The sequence below is a fragment of the Amblyraja radiata genome, chromosome 6 (assembly GCF_010909765.2).
Source record: "Amblyraja radiata isolate CabotCenter1 chromosome 6, sAmbRad1.1.pri, whole genome shotgun sequence".
Classification (NCBI taxonomy): domain Eukaryota; kingdom Metazoa; phylum Chordata; class Chondrichthyes; order Rajiformes; family Rajidae; genus Amblyraja; species Amblyraja radiata.
The window spans coordinates 9527850-9551955 of record NC_045961.1 but is presented as its reverse complement, the minus strand read 5'-3'; the positions used below and the strand labels follow the sequence as shown (position 1 = coordinate 9551955).

At 52.2% G+C, this 24106-nt stretch overlaps 1 protein-coding gene across 1 annotated transcript; it reads left to right on the top strand.

Annotated features, from left to right (window-relative positions):
* Positions 1-918: 918 nt before the first annotated feature.
* cnga4 (cyclic nucleotide gated channel subunit alpha 4) lies at positions 919-23247 on the top strand. Its single transcript, XM_033023403.1, has 6 exons — positions 919-1173; positions 3371-3387; positions 7285-7389; positions 16646-16752; positions 17660-18736; positions 22272-23247. Exons 1-6 carry the CDS (start codon positions 919-921, stop codon positions 22853-22855), a joined length of 2145 nt encoding a protein of 714 aa, XP_032879294.1. The 3' UTR covers positions 22856-23247.
* The last annotated feature ends 859 nt before the right edge of the window (positions 23248-24106 follow it).

Sequence of the window (24106 nt, the reverse complement as noted above, 5' to 3'; positions counted from 1 at the left end):
TATCTCCTTCGTCTCCCTTTCCGCCCCAATGCACTCCGATCACTTTCTCCCCACCTCTCTCTTCCTTGCTTTCCCTTTCTCCCCATGTCTCTCCTCTCTCCCCCTCGCTAGTTCTCCCTTTCATCATACCTGTCTCTCCCTCGCTCGCTCTCCCTCCCTCCTCTCTCTTTCTCTCCTTTCAGTTGAGTTTATTGTCACGTGTACCGAGGTACAGTGAAAAGCTTTTGTTGCGTGCTAACCAGTCAGTGGTAAGACAATACATGATTACAATCGAGCTGTTTGCAGTGTACAGATACATGATACGGGAATAACATTTAGCGCAACATAATGCCAGCAAAGTCCAATCAAGAATAGTCCGAGGATCACCAAAGAGGTAGATAGTATTTCAGCACTGCTCTCCGGTTGTGGTAGGTTCCAGAACCAGGGGCCACAGTTTAAGAATAAGGAGTATCCATTTAGAACGTAGACGAGGAAACACTTTTTCTCACAGAGAGTTGTGTGTGTGGAATTCTCTGCCTCAGAGGGCAGTGGAGGGAGGTTCTCTGGATGCTTTCAAGAGAGAGCTAGATAGGGCTCTTAAAAACAGCGGAGTCCGGGGATATGGGGAGAAGGCAGGAACGGGGTACTGATTGGGGATGATCAGCCAGGATCAGATTGAATGGCGGTGCTGGCTCGAAGGGCCGAATGGCCTACTCCTGCACCTATTGTCTATTGTCTATTGTCTATTGTCTATGACGGCTACGTTGCCTGATAGCAGGTGGGAAGAAACTGTCCCTGAATCTGTGTGTGTTTTCACTCGCCCTTTCTCCCTCACCTCTCTCTCTCCCACACTCTCTCCCCCATCTCTGCTCCTCTCCCAGGGGTTGCGCCAGGCTGACTCTGCAGAGGATCACTGACGATGCTGAGTGTGAAGCCTTGATGCTGTTGCTAAGAGCCGCTCACCTGCAGCGCTCCCCCGGGGCCCCGCCGCCTGGCTTCGCGGGGGAGGCTACAGGCGACTCTGGTTTAGATGCTGCTGCAGCCGTGCAGAGTGAGGAAGCCAGTGAGAAGCTGGGCTGGAACCATGCAGCGGTGGGCAGGGCAGGTGCACCTGCTCACAGCAAGGGTCACAACCACCTGTGGGACCGTCGCCGCTCGGGCCAGCGCCCGCGTGAGGCAAGCGGCCAGAGGCAGGTAAGCCAGCCGACCCAGGGAGTCAGAGTCCCACACACCCTTCAGCCTGACATGCCCCTGACATTGGGGGAAGTCCAGAACCAGGGGCCACACAGTTTAAGAATAAGGGGTAAGCCATTTAGAACGGAGACGGGGAAACACTTTTTCTCACAGAGAGTGGTGAGTCTGTGGAATTCTCTGCCTCAGAGGGCGGTGGAGGCAGGTTCTCTGGATGCTTTCAAGAGAGAGCTGGATAGGGCTCTTAAAGATAGCGGAGTCAGGGGATATGGGGAGAAGGCAGGAACGGGGTACTGATTGGGGATGATCAGCCATGATCACATTGAATGGCGGTGCTGGCTCGAAGGGCCGAATGGCCTGCTCCTGCACCTATTGTCTATTGTCTATAACCCTCGAGTATCCATCTACACTAACCCCACTGTTTAGTTTAGAGCTATAATGTAAAAACAGGCCCTTCGGCCCACCGAGTCCGCACCGACCAGCGATCCCTGCACACTAACACTATTCTGCACACGCTGGGGACAATTTACATTTATACCCTGCGAATTAACCTACAAACCTGTACATCTTTGCAGTGGAAACCAGAGATCCCGGAGAAAACACACACTGTCACGGGGAGAACGTACGAACTCCGTACACACAGCACCCGCAGTCAGGATCGAACCCGGGTCTCTGGCGTTGTAAGGCAGCAACTCTACCTCTGTGCCACCATGCCACCCGTTATAGACACAAAAAGCTGGAGTAACTCAGCGGGTCAGGCAGCATCTCTGGAGAAAAGGAATAGGTGACGTTTTGGGTCCGAACCTTTCTTCAGAACATATGCTCCACAGATGCACCCTGACCTGCTGAGTTATTCCAGCGTTTTGTGTCTATCTTTGGTGTAGGCCAGCATCTGCTGTTCTTTTCGACTTCTTGGCCATTTGATGTTGGGAGACTGTCTCCCTCACCACCCCATCAGGCAGTCTGCTCCAGAGTGCAATCATCCTCTGGAACAGCTCTGTCCAACACCGCAGGAAACTGCCAAGTGATGTAGATGTAGCCCAGTCCATCACACAGACCACACTCCCCACCATTGTAGATGTAGCCCAGTCCGTCACACAGACCACACTCCCCACCATTGTAGATGTAGCCCAGTCCATCACACAGACCACACTCCTCACCATTGTAGATGTAGCCCAGTCCATCACACAGACCACACTCCCCACCATTGTAGATGTAGCCCAGTCCATCACACAGACCACACTCCCCACCATTGTAGATGTAGCCCAGTCCATCACACAGACCACACTCCCCACCCATTGTAGATGTAGCCCAGTCCATCACACAAACCACACTCCCCACCCATTGTAGATGTAGCCCAGTCCATCACACAGACCACACTCCCCACCATTGTAGATGTAGCCCAGTCCATCACACAGACCACACTCCCCACCCATTGTAGATGTAGCCCAGTCCATCACACAGACCACACTCCCCACCATTGTAGATGTAGCCCAGTCCATCACACAGACCACACTCCCCACCATTAAATCAATCTACACTTCACGCTGCCTCGGGAAAGCAGCCGACATCATCAAAGGCCACTCACACCTCGGTCATTCCCTCTTCCTCACTCTTCTATCAGACAGAAGCTTGGGTTCAGGAACAGTTTCTTCCCCACTGTTATCAGATTATTAAATGCCCTTACATAGGGTGTAGTCCCAATCTGCAACCTACTTCATTGCCATGTACTATCTCTGTAATTGTAACCATATAACATTACATACAGTACGCTTAATGTTTGAGGAGGAACTGCAGATGCTGGAAAAATCTAAGGGAGATAGAAATGCTGGAGAAACTCAGCGGGTGAGGCAGCATCTATGGAGTAAAGGAATGTGTGACATTTCGGGTCGAGACCCTTCTTTAGACAATGGACAATAGACAATAGGTGCAGGAGTAGGCCATTCGGCCCTTCGAGCCAGCACCGCCATTCAATGTGATCATGGCTGATTATCTCCAATCAGTACCCCGTTCCTGCCTTCTCCCCATATCCCCTGACTCCGCTATCTATAAGAGTTCTATCTAGCTCTCTCTTGAAAGCATCCAGAGAACCTGCCTCCACCAGACCAGACCCAAAACGTCACCTATTCCTTCGCTCCATAGATGCTGCCTCACCCGATGATATTCTGATATTTTACACTTTATGTTTCTCCATGCACAGATGATGCCTGATTTAGAGTATTTCCGTTACTTTTTTGTTTTTAATCCAGTACTGCAGTATTGTTCCTCTCAGTTTGGTTTCCCCTCTGCGCTCTTTCCTCAATTATCTCGGAAGGACATTCTTGCTATTGAGGGAGTGCTGCGTAGGTTTACAAGGTTAATTCCCGGGATGGCGGGACTGTCATATGCTGAGAGAATGGAGCAGCTGGGCTTGTATACTCTGGAGTTTAGAAGGATGAGAGGATCTCATTGAAACGTATAAGATTATTAAGGGTTTGGACACGCTAGAGGCAGGAAACATGTTCCCGATGTTGGGGGAGTCCAGAACCAGGGGCCACAGTTTAAGAATAAGGAGTAAGCCATTTAGAACGGAGACGAGGAAACACTTTTTCTCACAGAGAGTTGTGAGTCTGTGGAATTCTCTGCTTCAGAGGGCGGTGGAGGCCAGTTCTCTGGATGCTTTCAAGAGAGCTAGATAGGGCTCTTAAAGATAGCGGAGTCAGGGGATACGGGGAGAAGGCAGGAACGGGGTACTGATTGGGGATGATCAGCCATGATCACATTGAATGGCTGGCTCGAAGGGACGAATGGCCTACTCCTGTACCTATTGTCTATTGTTTCCCCTCTGCGCTCTTTCCTCAATCATCTGGGTTTATTTTCACCTGCTCCATACAGCTGTGGTCTCCAGCCCTTCTCCCTCCATCTAACACCTCCACCATTCCTGCTGTGGCCTTCTCTCCACCCTGGCGCTGAGCAAATCCCTTTCCTCTCTCCGCCCTCTGCAACTTAAAACACCCAGTCTGAAGAAGGGTCTCGACCCGAAACGTCACCTACTCCTTCTCTCCAGAGATGCTGCCTGACCTGCTGAGTTACTCCATCTTTTTGTGCTTATCCACAGTTTTAAAGTTTTCAGCTCTAATGGAAGTTAATTTGCTGAAACGTCAACTCCACGTCTCTCTCCACAGACGCTGCCTGGCCTGCTGAGTGTGTCTGGCATTTTGTTTGCTGCCTGCATGCCACACACTGCTGTCTCAGTTGTGTAGGAAGGAACTGCAGATGCTGGCTATACACTGTAGATAAGACCCAAAATGCTGGAGTAACTCAGCGGGACAGGCAGCATCCCTGGGGAGAAGGAATGGGTGACGTTTCGGGTCGAGTCTGAAGAAGGGTTTCGACCTGAAACGCCACCTATTCCTTTTCCCTAGTGATGCTGCCTGTCCCGCTGAGTTACTCCAGCTTTTTGTGCCTATCTACTCTATCAGTTGAGTGGCACCATCTGGTGGCAGCTGTTTGCAGTGCGACTGAATGTTGTCCGTGTGGTGTGGTTGGAGACCAAGTCAAGTCAAGTTTATTTGTCACATACACATACGAGATGTGCAGTGAAATGAAAGTGGCAAGAACCAAGGGACTGCACCCTCTCTTCTGCCCTACTCCTGCCCTTTCTCTCAGAGTGCGGGGAATGTCTGGAATTTTCTGACCCCCGTTTGTTCAAGGCAGATCATCAGATTCAGATTCAGATTCAGATTCAACTTTAATTGTCATTGTCCGTGTACAGTACAGAGACAACAAAATGCATTTAGCATCTCCCTGGAAGAGCGACATAGCAAATGATTTGAATAAATATTTACATTAGCATATATACATAGTGTTTTTCCTGTGGGAGGAGTGTCCTGGGGGGGGGGGGGGGGTGATTGGCAGTCACCGAGGTACGTTGTTGAGTAGAGTGACAGCCGCCGGGAAGAAGCTGTTCCTGGACCTGCTGGTCTGGCAACGGAGAGACCTGTAGCGCCTCCCGGATGGTAGGAGGGTAAACAGTCCATGGTTGGGGTGAGAGCAGTCCTTGGCGATGCTGAGCGCCCTCCGCAGACAACGCTTGCTTTGGACAGACTCAATGGAGGGGAGCGAGGAACCGGTGATTCGTTGGGCAATTTTCACCACCCTCTGCAATGCCTTCCGGTCGGAGACAGAGCAGTTGCCATACCATACTGTGATACAGTTGGTAAGGATGCTCTCGATGGTGCAGCGGTAGAAGTTCACCAGGATCTGAGGAGACAGATGGACCTTCTTCAGTCTCCTCAGGAAGAAGAGACGCTGGTGAGCCTTCTTGATCAGAGTTGAGGTATTGTGGGTCCAAGAGAGGTCATCGGAGATGTTAACACCCAGGAACCTGAAGCTAGTAACACGTTCCACCTCCGTCCCGTTAATGTGGATGGGGGTGTGCGTGCCGCCCCTGGACTTCCTGAAGTCTACAATGAGCTCCTTGGTCTTCTTGGAGTTAAGGGCCAGGTTGTTGTCAGCGCACCATGCTGCTAAGTGCTGGACCTCCTCCCTGTAGGCCGACTCATCGTTGTTGCTGATGAGGCCAATCACCGTTGTATCATCTGCATACTTGATGATGGTGTTAGTACCATGTACAGGTGTGCAGTCATAGGTGAAGAGGGAGTAGAGGAGGGGGCTCAGCACACAGCCCTGTGGAACGCGGTGTTCAGGGTGAGGGTTGAAGAGGTGTGCTTGTCTAACCTAACAGACTGTGGTCTGTTGGTTAGAAAGTCCAGTATCCAGTTGCAGAGGGAGGGATCAGGTAGATTTCAGATGGATTTACATTAATATTTGTATTATCAGGTTACCGGGAACTCAACAGCCAGAAACAGACCCTTCAGCCCACCTAGTTGGCATACTGGGCTAGTCTTATTCACCTGCATTTGGCCCATATCCCTCTAATCCCTTCATATCCATATATCTGTCCAAATGTCTTTTAAAAGTCGTAATTGTACCCGCTTGTACAGCTTCCTCTGGCAGCTGGTGCCAGATACAGACCACCCTCTGAGTGTAGAAGTTGACCTTGAGGTCCCTCTTAAATCTCTTCCCTCTCACCTTAACCCTGTGCCCTCTAGTTGTAGAATCCTCTACCCTGGGAAACAGACTGTGAGCGTTCACTTTATCCGTGCCCCTCATGATCTTGTCCACCTCAATAAGGTCACCCCTCAGCCCCCTACGCTCCAAAGGACAAAGTCCCAGCCTATCCAACCTCTCCCTGTAACTCAAGCCCGCAAGCCCAGGTAACATCCAGGTGAATCTCTCCTGCACCCTCTCCAACTTAATGACACTATATTGGGCTTTACCTTGCACTAAATGTTGTACTGTTTATCTGTGCCCTGCGGCCGGCCTGATTGTAGGCATGTACCGTCTTTTCTTTGACTGGGTAGCACGCAAACAAAAGTTTTTCACTGTGCCTCGGTCCACGTGTCAATAATAAACTAAACATGGTACTTAATTTGATCAGTACGGGTGTCAGGTGTCATGGGGAGAAGGCAGGGGTTAGGAGGGAGAGATAGATCAGCCATGATTGAATGGCAGAGTAGACTTGATGGGCCGAATGGCCCTAATTCTGCTATCACGAACAAGCTGCCAGTGGAGGTAGTTGAGGCTGGGATTATCCCAACGTTTAAGAAACAGTTAGACAGGCACATGGATAGGACCATAGGTTTGGAGAGATATGGACCAAGCGCAGGCAGGTGGGACTAGTGTAGCTGGGACATGTTGGCAGGTGTGGGCACGTTGGGCTGAAGGGCCTGTTTCCACACTGTATCACTCTATGACTAGTGTAGCTGGGACATGTTGGCAGGTGTTGGCAAGTTGGGCCGAAGGGCCTGTTTCCACACTGTATCACTCTATGACTAGTGTAGCTGGGACATGTTGGCAGGTGTTGGCAAGTTGGGCCGAAGGGCCTGTTTCCACACTGTATCACTCTGACATATGAATTTAATGACGGAGGTGAGTTCTGGGGTAGATTAGCCATGATTAGATTGAGTGGTGCCGCAGTTGTGAGGGGCCGAGAGGCGTGCTCCTGGTTTCTCTGTGTTCTGTGTGCCATGGTGGTGTGAGCAGTGACGGTCTGCCTTCCTGTCCCTGCAGTATCGGCTCACCGTGGATCCTGGACCCGATGGGAGATGCTTACTACTACTGGCTCATCATCTCCAGTCTCCCCGTGGCCTACAACTGGATCATGCTGGTCGCCAGGTGAGACTCAGGCCCACTGGTCAGTCAGGGAGAGGCCAGCTCATGAGCTGGGACCACGCTAGTCCACACCAGCAGCCCTGCTCTTCCCGGGAGGTTCTGCATGGGATGCCAGGTCAAGTATGTCATCAGACATCAGACATGTGTAAGCAGGAACTGCAGATGCTGGTTTAAACTGTCGACACAGAATGCTGGAGTAACTCACTGGGACAGGCAGCATCTCTGGAGAGAAGGAATGGGTGGCGTTTTGGGTCGAGACCCTTCTTCAGACGGTCTTGACCTGAAACCTCATCCATTCCTTCTCTCCAGAGATGCTACCTGTCCCGCTGAGTTACTCCAGCTTTTTGTGCCTAAGTTATCAGACATTGTTGGCTTTGGGCAGCACAGTAGTGCAGCAGTAGAGTTACATAGAAACATAGAAAATAGGTGCAGGAGTAGGCCATTCGGCCCTTCGAGCCTGCACCACCATTCAATATGATCATGGCTCTCCATACCCCCTGATCCCTTTAGCCACAAGGACCACATCTAACTCCCTCTTAAATATAGCCAATGAACTGGTCTCAACTACTTTCTGTGGCAGAGAATTCCACAGATTCACCACTCTCGGTGTGAATTTTTTTTCTTCTCATCTCTGTCCCAAAAGACTTCCCCCTTATCCTTAAACTGTTACCCCTTGTTCTGGACTTCCCCAACATCGGGAACAATCTTCCTGCATCTAGCCTGTCCAACCCCTTAAGAATTTTGTAAGTTTCTATAAGATCCCCCCTCAATCTTCTAAATTCTAGCGAGTACAAGCCGAGTCTATCCAGTCTTTCTTCATATGAAAGTCCTGACATCCCAGGAATCAGTCTGGTGAAACTTCTCTGTACTCCCTCTATGGCAAGAATGTCTTTCCTCAGATTAGCAAGAATGTCTTTCCACAGTTGCTGCCTTACAGCGCCAGAGACCTGTGTTCAATCTTGACAAAGGCTGCTTGTCTGTATGGAGTTTGCACATTCTCCCCATGCCTTGCGTGGGTTTTCTCCGGGTGCTCCGGTTTCCTCCCGCACTCCAAAGACAAGCAGGTTTGTAGGTTAATCGGTTTGGTGTAAATGTAAAAATTGTCGCCAGTGTGTGTAGGATATTGTTAGTGTGCGGGGATCGCAGGTCGGTGGGGATTCAGTGGGCCGAAGGGCCTGTTTCTGCGCTGTATCTCTAAGCTAAACTAAAGATGCACAGGTACGGATACAGGTATAATTATTCTGCAGCATCACAGGCACAGAGACACAGGTAATGTAAATTATAAGTTTTCAGCCATCATTAAGTTTGCTGACGACACCACGGTGGTAGGACTGATCAGTGACAACGATGAGTCAGCCTACAGAGAGGAGATCCAGCACCTGACAACCTGGTGTGCCAACAATAACCTCGTCCTCAACTCCAAGAAGACGAAGTAAATTATTGTCGACTTCAGGAAGGTCAGAGGGGGCAGACATACCCCCATCCACATAAACGGGACTGAGGTGGAGCGCGTCTCCAGCTACAAATTCCTCGGGGTACACATCTCGGAGGATTTGTCCTGGTCCCTCAACACCTCCAAGCTGATCAAAAAGGCACAGCAGCGCCTTTACTTCCTGAGGAGGCTCAAGAAAGCCCACCTGTCCCCCCAGACCCTGACCAACTTCTACCGCTGTACAATCGAGAGCATCCTGACCACCTGCTTCACGGTATGGTACAGCAGCTGCACTGTTGCGGACAGGAAGGCACTACAACGGGTGGTGAAAACCGCGCAGCACATCATCGGTGCCCCGCTCCCTGCCATGGATGCCCTCCACCGAAAACGGTGTCTGAAACGGGTCGGGAAGATCATTAAAGACCCCTCCCACCCCAACCATGGACTGTTTGCCCTCCTCCCATCAGGGAGGCGGTACAGGAGCCAAAGGTCTCGTACCAGTAGGATGAGGAACAGCTTCTACAATTATACCATCACATTGCTGAACTCGGAGTCCCGCCGATAGATTCCTCCGGTCCCTCCGTCCCCATTGTTTAATTATTCAGTATTTTTGGTTATTCTGTATCCTCTATTTTTTTTAAATTTCTATATTGCACTACTACTACGGACTGACACAAAACTGCATTTCGTTGTACCCATACTCAGTATTTGTGCAATAACATTAAAGTTGAATTGAATTGAATATAAAAGAAGGACTGTCCAAAAAAACAGGGCTTGAGGGCAAACATAATTAGAAAAAAAACCCAGTCCCTGTTATTGCAAGAATCGTAATGTTCAAGTCAAGGATATTTAATTGTCATCTGTTTCGCAACATAATAGTAAAAAATCTTATTTGCCGCAGCTTCACAAGCCCGTAAAAACAATAAACGCAGATAAATATTTTCATAATCAGTGATACCAGGTATAATTGTAAGATTAAACGAAAACTTACCAGTTTGAAGTTTGATCTGTATTTTATGAGGAGTTACGATGAGGGATTACGTGAAGAACCCGCTCAGCGCGCATGCGCGGCATACTTCCAAACAGCGGTGTGGAATCACAGATAGACACAGTTATTGAAGTAAACATAGTAAAGAAAAGGAGACATCAGTTATTAGTTTGACCCATATTATGAGGGTGGGAGCGGAGGGCACGTAATCCCTCATCGTAACTCCTCATAAAATACAGATCAAACTTCAAACTGGTAAGTTCTCGTTTAATCTTACTATTTTACTTCGGAGTCACGTGAGTGACTACGTGAAGACTTCAAAGCTCTGTGATTTCAAACCGTGTAACAGTTTTATTTCACTCACTGCCGAAGTTCTTGAGGGAGGAAGTGTTATCGTAATCAACCAATGAATCTGTTTGATGAAAAACACAATGGTATTTTTTAACAATAACAACAAAGAAATTAAATTGCTCCCCTGGGCTTAAATTAAATATTTGCAGTCCGTAAATCTTTACTGCAAATAAAACAGGTTTTGCCAACGGCTTATTATAAAATTTCTGAACGGTCTTTCCCCCCACCATCCTGCTGTAGCCAGGATGTGGTCTATAGGCATGTCCATTCTTTTAGCCGTCGACGTGGATGCTGCCCTGGCGGAATAAAATTTGTACATGTTAGTGTTTATCCCAGCAGTTTTTAGCACCTGCTTGAGCCATCTCGCAATGGTTTGGCTCGTCACCCGACCATAAGGTTTTTTTATGACTGACCCACAAGGCTTTTCATCTCCCTCGAATATTTTGGTTGTGTCTATGTAGGATAGTAGGTGGGTCATGGCACATAACCGTGGTTCTGGTGGGTAAGCCTGGAATTCCACGACTGGACTAGGTGTTCCTGGTCTGCTCTGTTTGATCTGTCGCTGGATAGCGACAGATCTGGTCTGGAGCTGTGATCATGTTGTCCAGTCGCAATAGGTGTAATGACTGGACCCTCTGTGCAGATACAAGTGCCATCAACATGAGTGTTTTGAGCATAGATTGTTCCAGGTTAAGGGGTCTGGCTGGTGGCCATCCCCTGAGGTATGTCAGGACCACACTGACATCCCATGTATGGGTGTACCTTGGTCTAGGGGGTTAGAGTTGTAAATACCCTTCATTAGTTTGACCACCAGCCGGTGGGACCCCATGGCCTGTTGTCCTGGAGCTGGTTTTAAATAGACAGGCAGGGCAATTCTAGCTGTGTTGATGGCTCTGTAGCCGAGTCCTTCATCGTGGTGAAGGTTCGCCAGGAATTCCAGTACGTTGGTAACTGTAGCGGTTGAGTAGGTGGTCCCTGTATCCAAGCAGTACTTCTCCCATTTCTTGATGCTGGACAAGTGCTGTTTTTTAGTGGATGTTCGAAGGGATGCTGACATGGTGTCGATGGTTTGTTCTGATAATCCCAGTCCCAGAAGTGGTTTGTGCAGAATCTGCAACCCAGGAGTTTGATTTTCATGGAACGGGTGGCTTGTGCCCGACACTGGGTGTTAATAACTCTGGGTCACTGGGGATACCATCGGAGTTTCAACAACCATGTCATGGAGTTTTGGGAACCATGGCTGTGTAGGCCAGTCGGGTACTATCAAAATACCTGAAGCAGAGTCCATTTGTATTGTGCGTAGTCCCCAACTGATGAGGCAGAAGGGAGGAAATGCATAGAAGAAGAATTTCCCTAATCCAGCGCGAACGCATCTACCGCTGCTGCCTCAGGGTCTGGTTCCCAAGCGACATACATAGGTACCTGGTGATTTAGCCTTGATGCAAATAAATCGATATCTGGCGTGCCATATTGCATGATAACTTTTGCAAATTATTTGGGGTTTAACATCCATTGTCATTAAATTTACGTGACCTGGTGTCTGCCACTGTATTTAGCTTACGTGGCAGGTAAGTTACTGATAGCCAAATATGTCTTTCGACACACCATTGCCAAATTGTATTGACCAACTTGTCGCATGATACCGATTTTATGCCGCCCATATGGTTAATGTAGGCTACCACCGTAATATTATCTATTTGTAACCGTACATGCAAGTGATGCATATTTGTGCATATGCTTTTAAACCATAAAAGTCACCCAACATCTGTAGATAATTAATGCCCAGTGTAAGTGGTAACGATGATTCTGGGTTAGTCCATCTACTACTTGTTAGTGATGATAATAGGTTGAAATTATGCCAAACATTTTTTGCCCACCACTGTAGTTATGATATTGCTTCAGCGGGTGACTCCATGACACGATCATAATAACCTCTATGTCGTTTTGGTGCCTGTACCTTTGCTCTTTGTAAGTTTTGACAGTGCAAAGGTCTGAATTGTGTAGCCGGAAATGCTGCTACCATATTCGCAATTACTCTGTTACTTGTCGAATAGTTGGGAGTACGTGGACCATTAAATTGTTGCATGATTGTGCCAATTCAACTGTTTTGTCTCTTGGCAAAGTTACAGTCACGTAGACTGAATTAATTGTGAAGCCCAAGTAGTCCATGATTGTGGATGGCTTCAACTTAGATTTATCTGGATGTAAGACAATCCCAGGGTTTCGAATAACTGTTTGGTAGCTGATACAGCTAACATAGTCAATTCCATGGTCTTGCCTATTTTCCCATTGGGTAACGCTTTAAATTGCCATAGCTGCCCCATCCAGGTAAATTTCAGGTATCTGCGATGATCCTTGTGAATGGTACTGTACTAAAATAGTAAACATCTTTAAGATCAATGCTTGCCATGAAGTATCCTTTGGAAATTAGTTGTTTGGCAGTAACAACCGTTTCCATTTTGAAATGTATATACTTAACAACCATATTTAGTGAAGTTAAGTCAATGATGATGCGACATCCACCATCTTTTTGGGTTTAGTGACGAATATTTGATACGAATTCCAAGGGTTCATGTTTCCCATGATACCCTTTGTAATTAGTCTCACCAGTACAGCTTGTCCCTCTCGTTTCTTTAACGGAGAGGGAAAAATACCCTCTGGGGTAAATGTTGAACTGGTGGCAATTTTTCTAGTATGAATTGTATTTTGCATCCACTAAAGCCATTGAGTATATACTGATCACTTGTGATAGATTCCCGTGCTTCTTAAAACAGGTGTAATCTCCCCCCTGTTAGTATTAAGCCCCTATTTTCTATACGTTGGTGGGAACCAGACCCACCTACCTCCATGGTTATGGGTATTCTTCTGTTTACTGCCGGTCCAACGAGTCTTGCACGTTGTCTGACGTGGTGGTGGTGTTGGGGGTGGCGCATTTTCCATGGGGCCTACTCTGGGCCTTGGCCTGAAAGGCTTACGGGATTGGCATGCAGGCCCCGAGCTTTCACCAGTACCATGAGGTGGACCCTCCTGGTGGACGCGTTAGAGGTACTGCTGACTGGTTTACGTGTGGTGCTCATTTCAGACCCTGCCCTCTTGCGCCGATATTTTGGACACTTCGTCCAGTTTTTGTGAGGTCGGCGTTTTTTGAGGGCAGGTTTTGTAACTTCCTGAGAAGTTGCGGAGCACTGCAAACAGTAGGTCAGGTGTTTTGCCATACTACCGTGACCCTCTGGAAAGAGCATGCGAAAATGATAGCCGACGTCAGGGATATCAAATTCATTTTTTGATATTTTGGCTTTTTTAAAGCGATGCTCAATGTACCCTCCAATAATGGTGGCCACTTTGAGTAAATGCAATTTAGGGGAAGCGTGATGAAATCCAACGCCTCATGACTACCTGTCTTGGAGATTTTTGAAAAGAACAGGTAGTAAGCTGGCCATCAGTTGAGACTGAAAAGCCATCTCACTAGCGGTGGAGCCACATAGCGGCCACACCCAGCAGCTCTTCCTGATCCTGTACCTCAAGCATACTCCCGATGTTGTTCAGCCAATGACCCCTCTTCATGACCAGCCCAGCCACTGGTCACCCCAAAGCTAACCACACTAAGGAGGAAGCGATGGGCAGTGCCTAGGCACTGTGGAGGGTATGCCTGAACCCTCCAGCGAGACTGCCCCTCACGTAGCGTGTCTCGCAGGAGCTCCTGCTCCAGGAGCCGCTCCAGCGGCTCAGGCGGATGTCTCTCTCCCATGCGGGTGGAGAGACGTCCCCTCCGACAAGTCGGAAGCCACCGGCCGGATGCCTCTTCGGATGGCTAAACATCCAGCCCGCAGCTCAGGCACTAGCGGGACTGGGCTCGGCGCGATGATGGGGATAGCGGAGCGCCCGGTAATTGTTCCTACCGCCTGTTGCTGCCCCCCCTGCAATGGAACGCTCCTCCGCTGGAGTCGAGCGGGGGACAGGTTTTTCTAGAGCTTTTGTGCCTTGTCGAAGCGAGAGCGCCCCTCAAGCAGCGCGTCTCGCCGGCACCTGCTCCGAGAGCCGCTCCAGCGGCTCAGGCGGCTCTCTCTCCCCCCGTGCGGGTGGAGAGACGTCCCGTCCCAAATCGGGAAAAACACCTGCCGGATGCCTCTTTGGGTGGCTATGCATCCAGCCCGCTGCTCAGGTACTAGCGGGCTGGGCTCGGCACGGTGTCGGGGAATAGCTGAACACCGGGTAAACGCTCCTACCGCCTGTTGCTGCCCCCCTCCCCGACGGGAAAACGTTCCTCCTTGAACGGGGGACAGTTTTGTTCCAGAGCCTTTTTCTCTGCCTGTAAAACACAAGCAGAAAAAGGCTCCCCTGTAATAGAAACCCGACCTCAGGGTACTCACCTGACGGTCCGTTTCATTCTGTAGCGGGAGCGCCTAACTCCCGCTGCAGCCGCTGTTGCACTGCTGGCGTTAATGCCGCGCATGCGCGCTGAGCGGGTTCTTCACGTAGTCACTCACGTGACTCCGAAGTAAAATTACATAATTCAAAACTGAGGTCTGTCGCGTAACCAAAGACACAGTCCACAGTAGATCACAGTTGCTGAGGTTAGTGTTGTGCAGTGTTCAACAGCCTGATTCATTGCTGGGAGGAAGCTGTTCTTGAACCTGGAGCTCACATTTTTTAGGCTCCTGCATCATCTTCCCGATGGTAGCAGTGAGATGAGAGCGTGGCCAGGGTGGTGTGGGTCTGTGACGATGCCGGCTGCCTATTTGAGGCAATGCCCTTTGATGCCCATTCTCATAGTGCGGTGAGGTAAAGGTACAGTGAAAATATTGCAGCCGCATTGCGAGCAGAGAGACAACATGCATATGCATAAATTACAAGATTCCACAACAAACCAGCAGAAAAAAGACATTGGTGCAAAAAACACACAATTAGAAAACAAGTGAGTCCCACCGCAAATTGGAGGAGCAGCACCTCATATTTCGCTTGGGTAGTTTACACCCCAGCGGTATGAACATTGACTTCTCCAATTTCAGGTAGTCCTTGCTTTCTCCCTCCTTCCCCTCCCCTTCCCAGCTCTCCCACAGCCCACTGTCTCCGCCTCGTCCTTTCTTCTTCCCGCCCCCTCCACCTCCACATCAGTCTGAAGAAGGGTCTCGACCCGAAACGTCGCCCATTCCTTCGCTCCATAGATGCTGCCTCACCCGCTGAGTTTCTTCAATTAGAAAACAAACTAAGTCTCCAGTAATGCAAGAGGTGGTCTGTGGGGTTCTGTTGCTGAGGTGGGATTGGGGTCGTGCGGGTCGGTTCAAGAACCTGATGGTTGCAGGAAAGTAACTGCTCCTGAACCTGGTGGTGTGGGACTTCAACCGCAGATATGGGAGTCACAGAGATACGGGAAGTGACAGCGACAGATGGATATACTCACAGAATAGTGGGTGAGAATGTCACAGAATAGTGGGCGAGAGTGTCACAGAGGTAGTGGGTGAGAGAGTCAGAGAGAGAGAGGATGAGAGTCACAGAGATTAGGGAAGTGAGCGAGCCAGAGATAGGGGAAGTGAGAGAACCAGAGATAGAAGTGAGAGCCACAGAGGGAGGGACGGACGAGGGGAGGAGGGATTTAGAGGGGGTAGAAGTATACAGCGAGGGGAAGGAGAGATTCAGGGAAGGCAAGGTATATTGATAGAGGGAGACGAGATGCAGAGGTGGAAGCAGGAGAGATGGGGAGGGGTTGTTAGAGGGTGAGATAGACAGAAGGGGGAGGTGTGCAAACAGAGAGGTGGAGAGGGTGAGGCATTCAGAGAAGGGATTGTACAGAGAATGGAGGGGGGAGGAGGGGTGGAGAGGGAGATATATGGAGAGAAGGGAGGTGTATAGCAAATGGATACAAAGTGCTGGAGTAACCCAGCGGGTCAGGCAGCATCTGTGGAGAACATGGATAGGTGACGTTTCACAGAGTGCTGGAGTAACTCAGCGGGTCAGGCAGCATCTGTGGGGAACATGGATAGGTGACGTTTCACAGAGTGCTGGAGTAACTCAGCGGGTCAGGCAGCATCTGTGGAGAACATGGATAGGTGACGTTTCACAGAGTGCTGGAGTAACTCAGCGGGTCAGGCAGCATCTCTGGAGAACATGGATAGGTGAAGTTTCACAGAGTGCTGGAGTAACTCAGCGGGTCAGGCAGCATCTGTGGAGAACATGGATAGGTGACGTTTCACAGAGTGCTGGAGTAACTCAGCGGGTCAGGCAGCATCTCTGGAGAACATGGATAAGTAACGTTTTGGGATGGGACCCCTCTTCAGAATTATTGGGGGGGGGGGAGCTGGGAGAGAGCTCCCTGTATAGTAAGAGGGTTTGGAGAGATCTGGATTGGGTGAGGTGAACAGAGACGGATGAGAGGATGAGGTGTATGCAGAGAGACAGAGATGCAGAGGGAACCCATGGCAGCACAGTCACGCGGTCCCAGCCTGCATTGTACCATCATTCACTCACTGCTTCCTGTGCTTGCTCTCCAGGTGTAGCTTCACTGAACTGCATTGCAGGTACCTGACCATCTGGCTGGTTCTGGACTACCTGTCCGACTTCATGTACCTGCTCAATATGGCCGTCAGGCTCAACACAGGTGTGTGCCAAAGGGAGAGGAGGAGGGGAGTGGAGGACCGGAGGGGGCTCAGGAGAGGGTAGGGGGCTCGGGGGAGGGGAGAGGAGGTGATGGAGGCTCAGGTGAGGGGACCGGAATGGGTTTACGGGACGGGAGGGAGGACTCAAGAGTGGGTAGGGTTGTGGTTTTAGAGAAGAGGAGGAGGAGGGGGGGGAGTGCTTACCAGATGGGAGCATATGCGGGAAGGAGTGGATTCGATGTGGGGTCTGCACGGTGGTGGGATGATGGTTTGGGATAACAGATGATGAAGGGGTGGAGAGCAGGGGGATGGGATGAAGGGAGAGGGCTTACTGAGGGGTGGGGGATGTGATTTGGCTGGGGGTGAGGTGAGGAGGTGGGTGGGCATGGGGAGTTTGTGGACATGAGTGGGGTGGGGAGAGGTTTGGAGATGATGGGGGGGGGGGGAGGGGTGGGAGGAAGGGGTCCAGTGTGGTGGGGTGATGGTGGGGGTGGAGGGTGCGGGATGGGATGCGGTTGGGGGATGTGGGCTGGGGGACAGGTTTGGAGGGTGGGGTGGTGGGTAGATGAGAGGGTGGAGGATGAAGGACAGGTGTGGGGGATGGGTGGTGGTGAGATGAGGGTGTGGATGTTGGGCTCTGGGGTAGACAGTGACGGGCTGAAATGTTGTCGCTTTTCGCGTCCTGAATTTTCGTCCCTTATCGCGTCCTGAATTTTCGTTGATTTTTGTGTTTGGAATTTCCGTTGCTTTTCACGTCTTGAATTTCCGTTGCTTTACGCGTCCTGAATTTTCGTCCCTTATCGCGTCCTGAATTTTCGTCCCTTATCGCGTCCTGAATTTTCGTCCCTTATCGCGTCCTGAATTTTCGTCGCTTTTTGCGTCTTGAAATTTAATCGCCTGACTCTCTCTCTGTCTCCACTACAGGCCACCTGGAGCAGGGCGTGTTGGTGACGGCCCGCCGGCCCATCGGCCGCCGCTACCTGCGCTCCGCCACCTTCGCGCTGGAGCTGTGCTCGCTGGTGCCGGCCGAGGTGCTGGGTCTAGCCCCGGGCTTGGGCCTAGTCCCAGGCCTGGGCCCTGTCGTGTGCGCGCCCCCGCCCGCCCTGCGCCTCAACCGGCTGCTGCAGCTGTCGCGGGCGCGCGAGCTGCGGGAGCGCGCGGAGACCCGGTCGGCGCACCCCCCGCTGGTGCGCGTGTCCGCGGCCATGGGCCTACTGCTGCTGGCCATCCACTGGAACGCGTGCGCCTACTTTGCGCTGTCGTCGCGCCTGGGCCTGGGCAGCGACGCCTGGGTGGCGCCGGCCGCCGGGGCCACGGGACTGGGCCTGACCCGCCAGTACCTCCACAGCGTGCACTTCTCCACGCTCGTGCTCGCCACCATCGGGAACACGCCGGCGGCCACGCGCCCGGAGGAGTACCTGTTCGTGGTGGGCGACCTGCTGGCCGCGCTGCTGCTGATCGCCGTGGTGGTGGGCAGCGTGGAGTCGGCGGTGCGCCAGGCGGCCAAGACCCGGCTTGGGGCCTACCCGGACGCCCGCGGCCTGAGGCGGTTGCTGGGCGACGCGCGGGCCCCCGCCAGCCTGCGGGAACGCGCGGCGCGCTGGTGCCGACACGTCAGCGCGTACGGTCGCGCCGTAGACGAGGAGCGCGTGCTGCTCCTGCTGCCCGAGCGGCTGCGCGCGCTCCTGGCCGCCCACGTGCGCGCCCCCGCGCTGGCCCGCGTGCGGCTGTTCGGCGGGAGCGGGGCGAGCACGAGCGCGGGCGCGGGCACGAGCGGCGGCGGCGGCCTACTGGAGCGCCTGGCGCCTCGCCTCAGGCCTCAGGCCCTGGCGCCTGGGGACACGGTGTGCCGCCGCGGGGACGTGGGCCGGCACATGTACCTGGTCCGCGACGGCTGCCTCGCCGTGATCGGGCCCGACGGACTCCCCATCGCCACCCTGCACGCAGGCAGCTACTTCGGGGAGATCAGCGTCCTGCACATCCCAGGTGAGGGGAGGTGTGAGGGTGGGGGAGGAGGTGTGGGGGTGGGGTGTGAGGGTGAGGGGAGGTGTGAGGGTGGGGGTGGGGGAGTTGTGAGGGTGGGGGAGGTTTGTGAGGGTGGGGGAGGAGGTGGGGGGAGGTGTGAGGGTGGGGGTGGGGTGTGGGAGGAGGTGTGAGGGTGGGGTGTGGGTGTGAGGGTGGGGGAGGGTGTGAGGGTGGAGGGGGAGGTGTGGGGGAGGGGTGTGAGGGTGGGGGAAGGGTGTGTGAGGGTGGGGGAGGGGAGGGGTGAGGGTGGGGGAGGGGAGGTGTGAGGGTGGGGTGGGAGGGTGGGGGAGGGGAGGGGTGAGGGTGGGGGAGGGGAGGGGTGAGGGTGGGGGAGGGGAGGGGTGAGGGTGGGGGAGGGGAGGGGTGAGGGTGGGGGAGGGGAGGTGTGAGGGTGGGGTGTGAGGGTGGGGAGGGGAGGGGTGAGGGTGGGGGAGGGGAGGGGTGAGGGTGGGGGAGGGGAGGGGTGAGGGTGGGGGAGGGGAGGGGTGAGGGTGGGGGAGGGGAGGGGTGAGGGTGGGGAGGGGAGGGGTGAGGGTGGGGGAGGGGAGGTGTGAGGGTTGGGAAGATAGTGTGAAGCCGGGGAGGGATGGGCAAGTTGAGAGGGTGGGGGTGGAATGGGAGGGGTGGGGAAAGTGAGGGTGGGATACGCAAGTGGACGAAGAGGGTGGGGTGGAGGGAAGATGAGGTGGGGACCAAGGGAGTGGAAGGCATATCGAGAGGGTGGGGACATAGAAAGGGATGGGAGGGGTGGGGTGTGAGGGTGAGGGTGGGGTGTGTAGAGAGGGGAGGGCAAATGGAGGGAGGGACGGGCAAGGGGAGGGAAGGTGAATAGAGGAGGGAGAGGGTGGGGTGGGCAAGGAGTGGGTGGGGGGGGGATAGAGGTGGGGAGGAGGGTGTAGTGAATGGGAGAGGTAGGGTTGTGAGGTGTATTGAGGGGAGGAGGGTGGGGAAGGTGAGAGGGCGGGGTGAAGGGAGGTGGGGAAGGTTGCGGAGCGGTTGGAGAGGGTGTGTTGCGGAAGGGAAAGTAGGGGATGTGGAGGGAGGGGGTGGGCATTGATGGAGGAGGGAGGATGGGGAAGGTGAGGGAGGGAAAGGTGTGGAAGGAGTGGGTGGATAGAGGTGGAGGTGTGGGTGTATAGCGAGTGTGGGTGTGTATAGGTGGGGAGACAGCAAGAACACGAAGAGTGTTGATAAGGGGAGTAGAGGAGTGAAATATGAAGCTCGGAGAGGGATACACAGTAGGTGGAAGGTTGCAGGGGTGGAGAGATGGGTGGGACAGTGGGCAAATGGGTCAGATTTGCCATGTCTGACTGTCGCTAATTCTCTTCCAAATGTGAGTAAATCCTGTCCAAAGAATCCTCGCCAATAAAGTCAAAGTCAAAGGTTATTTATTGGTCACATACACCTAGGTGTAGTGAAATGCTTCTTGCCAATGCAGCACATAAAGAAAGAATACAGACATAACATTAATAAGAGATTTAAACATAAAGAACATCCCCCCACAATGGCTCCCACCATGAGGGAAGGCACAAAGTCCAGTCCCCAACCCCAGTTCACCCATAATCGAGCCAATTGAGGCCTCCACAGTTGCCTCTATGTTCCTGGCCGTTCTCGCCGGGTGATGGTGCTCCGGCGTCGGGAGAATCCTCACAGCGGCTTGGGACACCTGGAACGGCCGCTTCCGTACTGGAGGCCGCGGCTTCCAAAGCCAACAAGGCCGCGCCGGTTGGAGCTCCACAACTGGCGATCTCGTCGCGAGATCCCAGGCTCCCGGTGTACAGTTCGGCGCCGCCGCCCGCAGCTGGCCGCTCCTCAGACCCGCAGCTCCGTGATGTTGTTCCCGGCGGATTTTTGTTGCCCTACAATATTTGCCCTACCACTGACACAAGGCTCACTGGTTTATAATTCCTTCTACTTCCATCCTTAAATACACTTTAACTACTCTCCAGTCCTCTGGAACCTCACCTGTGGTTAGAGAATATACAAAGAGCTTTGTCAAAGCACCCACAATCTCCTCTCATGCCTCTCTCAATAAACTGGGATAGATCCCATCAGATCCATGGGATTTATACCTTCAATGTCCTTCAATGGCACCAACACCTCCTCATCCTTGATCTCAAACTGCCCTTGTTTCCACACTGATAACATTGTCCCCCATGTCCTTGCTGCAAAATACTCCTTTAGTGCCTTGCCTACATCCCCAGACTCCAAGCACAAATTCTCTCCCTTATCAATAGACAATAGACAATTGGTGCAGGAGTAGGTCATTCGGCCCTTCGAGCCAGCACCGCCATTCAATGTGATCATGGCTGATCGTCCCCAATCAGTACCCCGGTCCTGCCTTCTCCCCATATCCCCTGACTCCACTATCTTTAAGAGCTATATCAAGCTCTCTCTTGAAAGTATCCAGAGAACCGACCTCCACCGCCCTCTGACGCAGAGAATTCCACAGACTCACAACTCTCTGTGTGAAAAAGTGTTTCTTCATCTCTGTTCTAAATGGCTTACCCCTCATTCTTAAACTGTGTGGCCCCTGGTTCTGGACTCCCCCAACATCGGGAACATGTTTCCCGCCTGTAGCATGTCCAAACCCTTAATAATCTTATATATTTCAATAAGATACCCTCTCATCCTTCTAAACTCCAGAGTGTACAAGCCCAGCCGCTCCATTCTCTCAGCATATGACAGTCCCGCCATCCCGGGAATTAACCTTGTGAACCTACACTGCACTCCCTCAAGCGGGCCTACTTCCTGAGCAGTTCTACCTTCCTCCCTGGTTACATTCTTTTGTCTAATCATGCCTCTGATTTCCCTCTTCCAGTGCCCTCTTTCCCATCAGATCCAACCCCCACTCCCTCCCCCTCACCTCGTTTCCAAGCCCCAGGCTAAGCCCATAATGACAGGCCCCAGCCACTGCCTACATGACAACATGCCAGTGCTGGGCATGCCCCTCCCTCCCACTGTAGACGCAAAATGCTGGGGTAACTCAGCAGGACAGACAGCATCGCTGGAGAAAAGGAATAGGTGATGTTTCGGGTTGAGACTCTTCTTCAGACTGAAAGGGAAACGAGAGATATGGACGGTGATATAGAGAGATAAAGAACAATGAATGAAAGATGTGCAAAAAAGTAACAATGATAAAAGAACCAGGCCATTGTTAGCTGGGGGCTAGGTGAAAATGAGTTACAGACAATGAAACTCAACAAGACAACTTTGAAGCTGGTACAACTTGGATGGGGGAGGAATGGAGAGAGAGAGAAAGGGAGAAGATGGGGAAAGTGAGGGGGTGGGCGAAAGAGGGAAGGGCATGTGGAAGCAAGGGTTACTTGAAGTTAGAGGTCAATATTCATACCACTGGGTTGTAAGCTGGCCAAGCAGAATATGAGATGCAAGTTGCTTTGGGCTTCACTGACAGTGGAGGAGGCCCAGGACAGAGAGGTCAGTGTTGGAATGGGAAGGATGACGCGCTGCCCGTTTTGTCTCTGGGGCGGGGTAGGCAACAAGTCGGGGAACCGGAGGACAGCGACTATCCAGAGTGTCGGCTACTCGGACCTGCTGGTGCTGAGCAAGGAGGACCTGGCTGAGGTGCTGCAGGAGTTCCCCGAGGCTCGGCAGGACCTGGAGGAGAAGGGCCGGGAGATGCTGAGGAAGATGGGGATGCTGGAGGAGGGGGAGGCCTTCCCGGTGGAGGTGGACAGGGAGGGCCTGCTGAAGAAGGCCGAGCGGTTGGACAAGGCCCTGGATTCGCTGCGCACCTCGCTGGCTCGCCTGATAGGCGAGAGACAGTCCGCCTTGCACAAAATGAAGCTGCGTCTCCGCCGGCTGGAGCGCTGGCTGGACACCCACAAGGAGGCCGGCCCAGTGGCACCGGGCCAGGGCCAGGGACAGGCCAAGGCCTTGGTCCATGGGCAGCCTCAGGACCAGGCCCAGGAACCAGAACCAGAACAAGCCCAGGCTTCAGTCCACGGGCAGACACAGGCCCCAGCCAAGAAACGAACATGGAACCAGCTGAAGGCCCTGGTCTTGGGCCACAGAGAGATCCAGACCCAGGCCCTAGTGGAGGATCCAGGGCAGCCCTGAGCCCAGGCCCAGCCCCGGCCATGACCACAGGGAGCTCCACTTCTATGCCGAGACCCAGGTTCCTCACCCGTGCCCCAGGCTGAGACACAGGACCAAGCCCGGCAGCAGGCCCAGGGCAGGGTGCGAGCAGTCACAGGAGCAGAGTCAGGCCTACTTCCTTCAAGCATTCTCCCCAACCCCAGGATCACAGACTGTGTGAGCCTCTCTGTTGGATAGAACCTGGGGTTCACTGGCTGGGCCCAGGTTTAGGGTGACCAGGGCTCGACATGTCCGGCTCACCGAGCTGCCAGAGTGTGCAGGTCAAGAGTGTTTTGGTGTTATATGCCTCAGATAGAGCAATGATATTCTTACTGGTAGCAACACAACAGATGTGTAAATTTAGTATACTGTAAACAATATATTAAATGAGAAAAATAAGTTCAGTGTGTGTATAATTACATATACACACATTTACATACATACATAAACGCACACACACGCATACACACACACACACATATATATACCACAACACGCGCACACACACACACACACACATATATATAGTGTAGGAAGGAACTGGAGATGCTGGTTTAAACTGAAGATGGACACAAAATGCTTGAGTAACTCAGCCAGACAGGCAGCATCTGAAAAGAAGTAATGGGTGACGTTTCTGGTCCCTTCAGACTGAGAGTCAGGGAAGAGGAAACGAGAGATATAGATGATGTAGAGAGATAAAGAACAATGAATCAGTTATGCAAAAAAGTAACAATGATAATGGAAACAGGCCATTGTTAGCTGTTTGTTGGGTGAGAATGAGAAGCTGGTGTGACTTGGGTGGGGGAGGGGTGGAGAGAGAGGGAATGCAGGCGTTACGTGAAGTTAGAGGTCAAATTTCATACCACTTTCACACTACTGGGCTGTAAGCTGCCCAAGCAAAATATGAGATGCTGTTCCTCATCTAAAAATGCATTTAGACTCACTCTGACAATGAAGGAGACCGAGGACAGAAAGGTCTGTTATGGAATGGGAAGAAGAATTAAAGTGTTCCGCAACCAGGAGATCAGGTTGGTTCAGGCGGACTGAGCGAAGGTGTTCCACGAAACGATCGCCCAGTCTATGCTTGGTCTCACCGGTGTATAAGAGTTCACGTCTTGAACACCGCGTACAGTGGATGAGGTTGGAGGAGGTGCAAGTGAACCTCTGCAAACCTAAAAGGACTGTCGGGGTCAGAGTCGAGGGAGGAGGTATAAGGACAGATGTCACATCTCC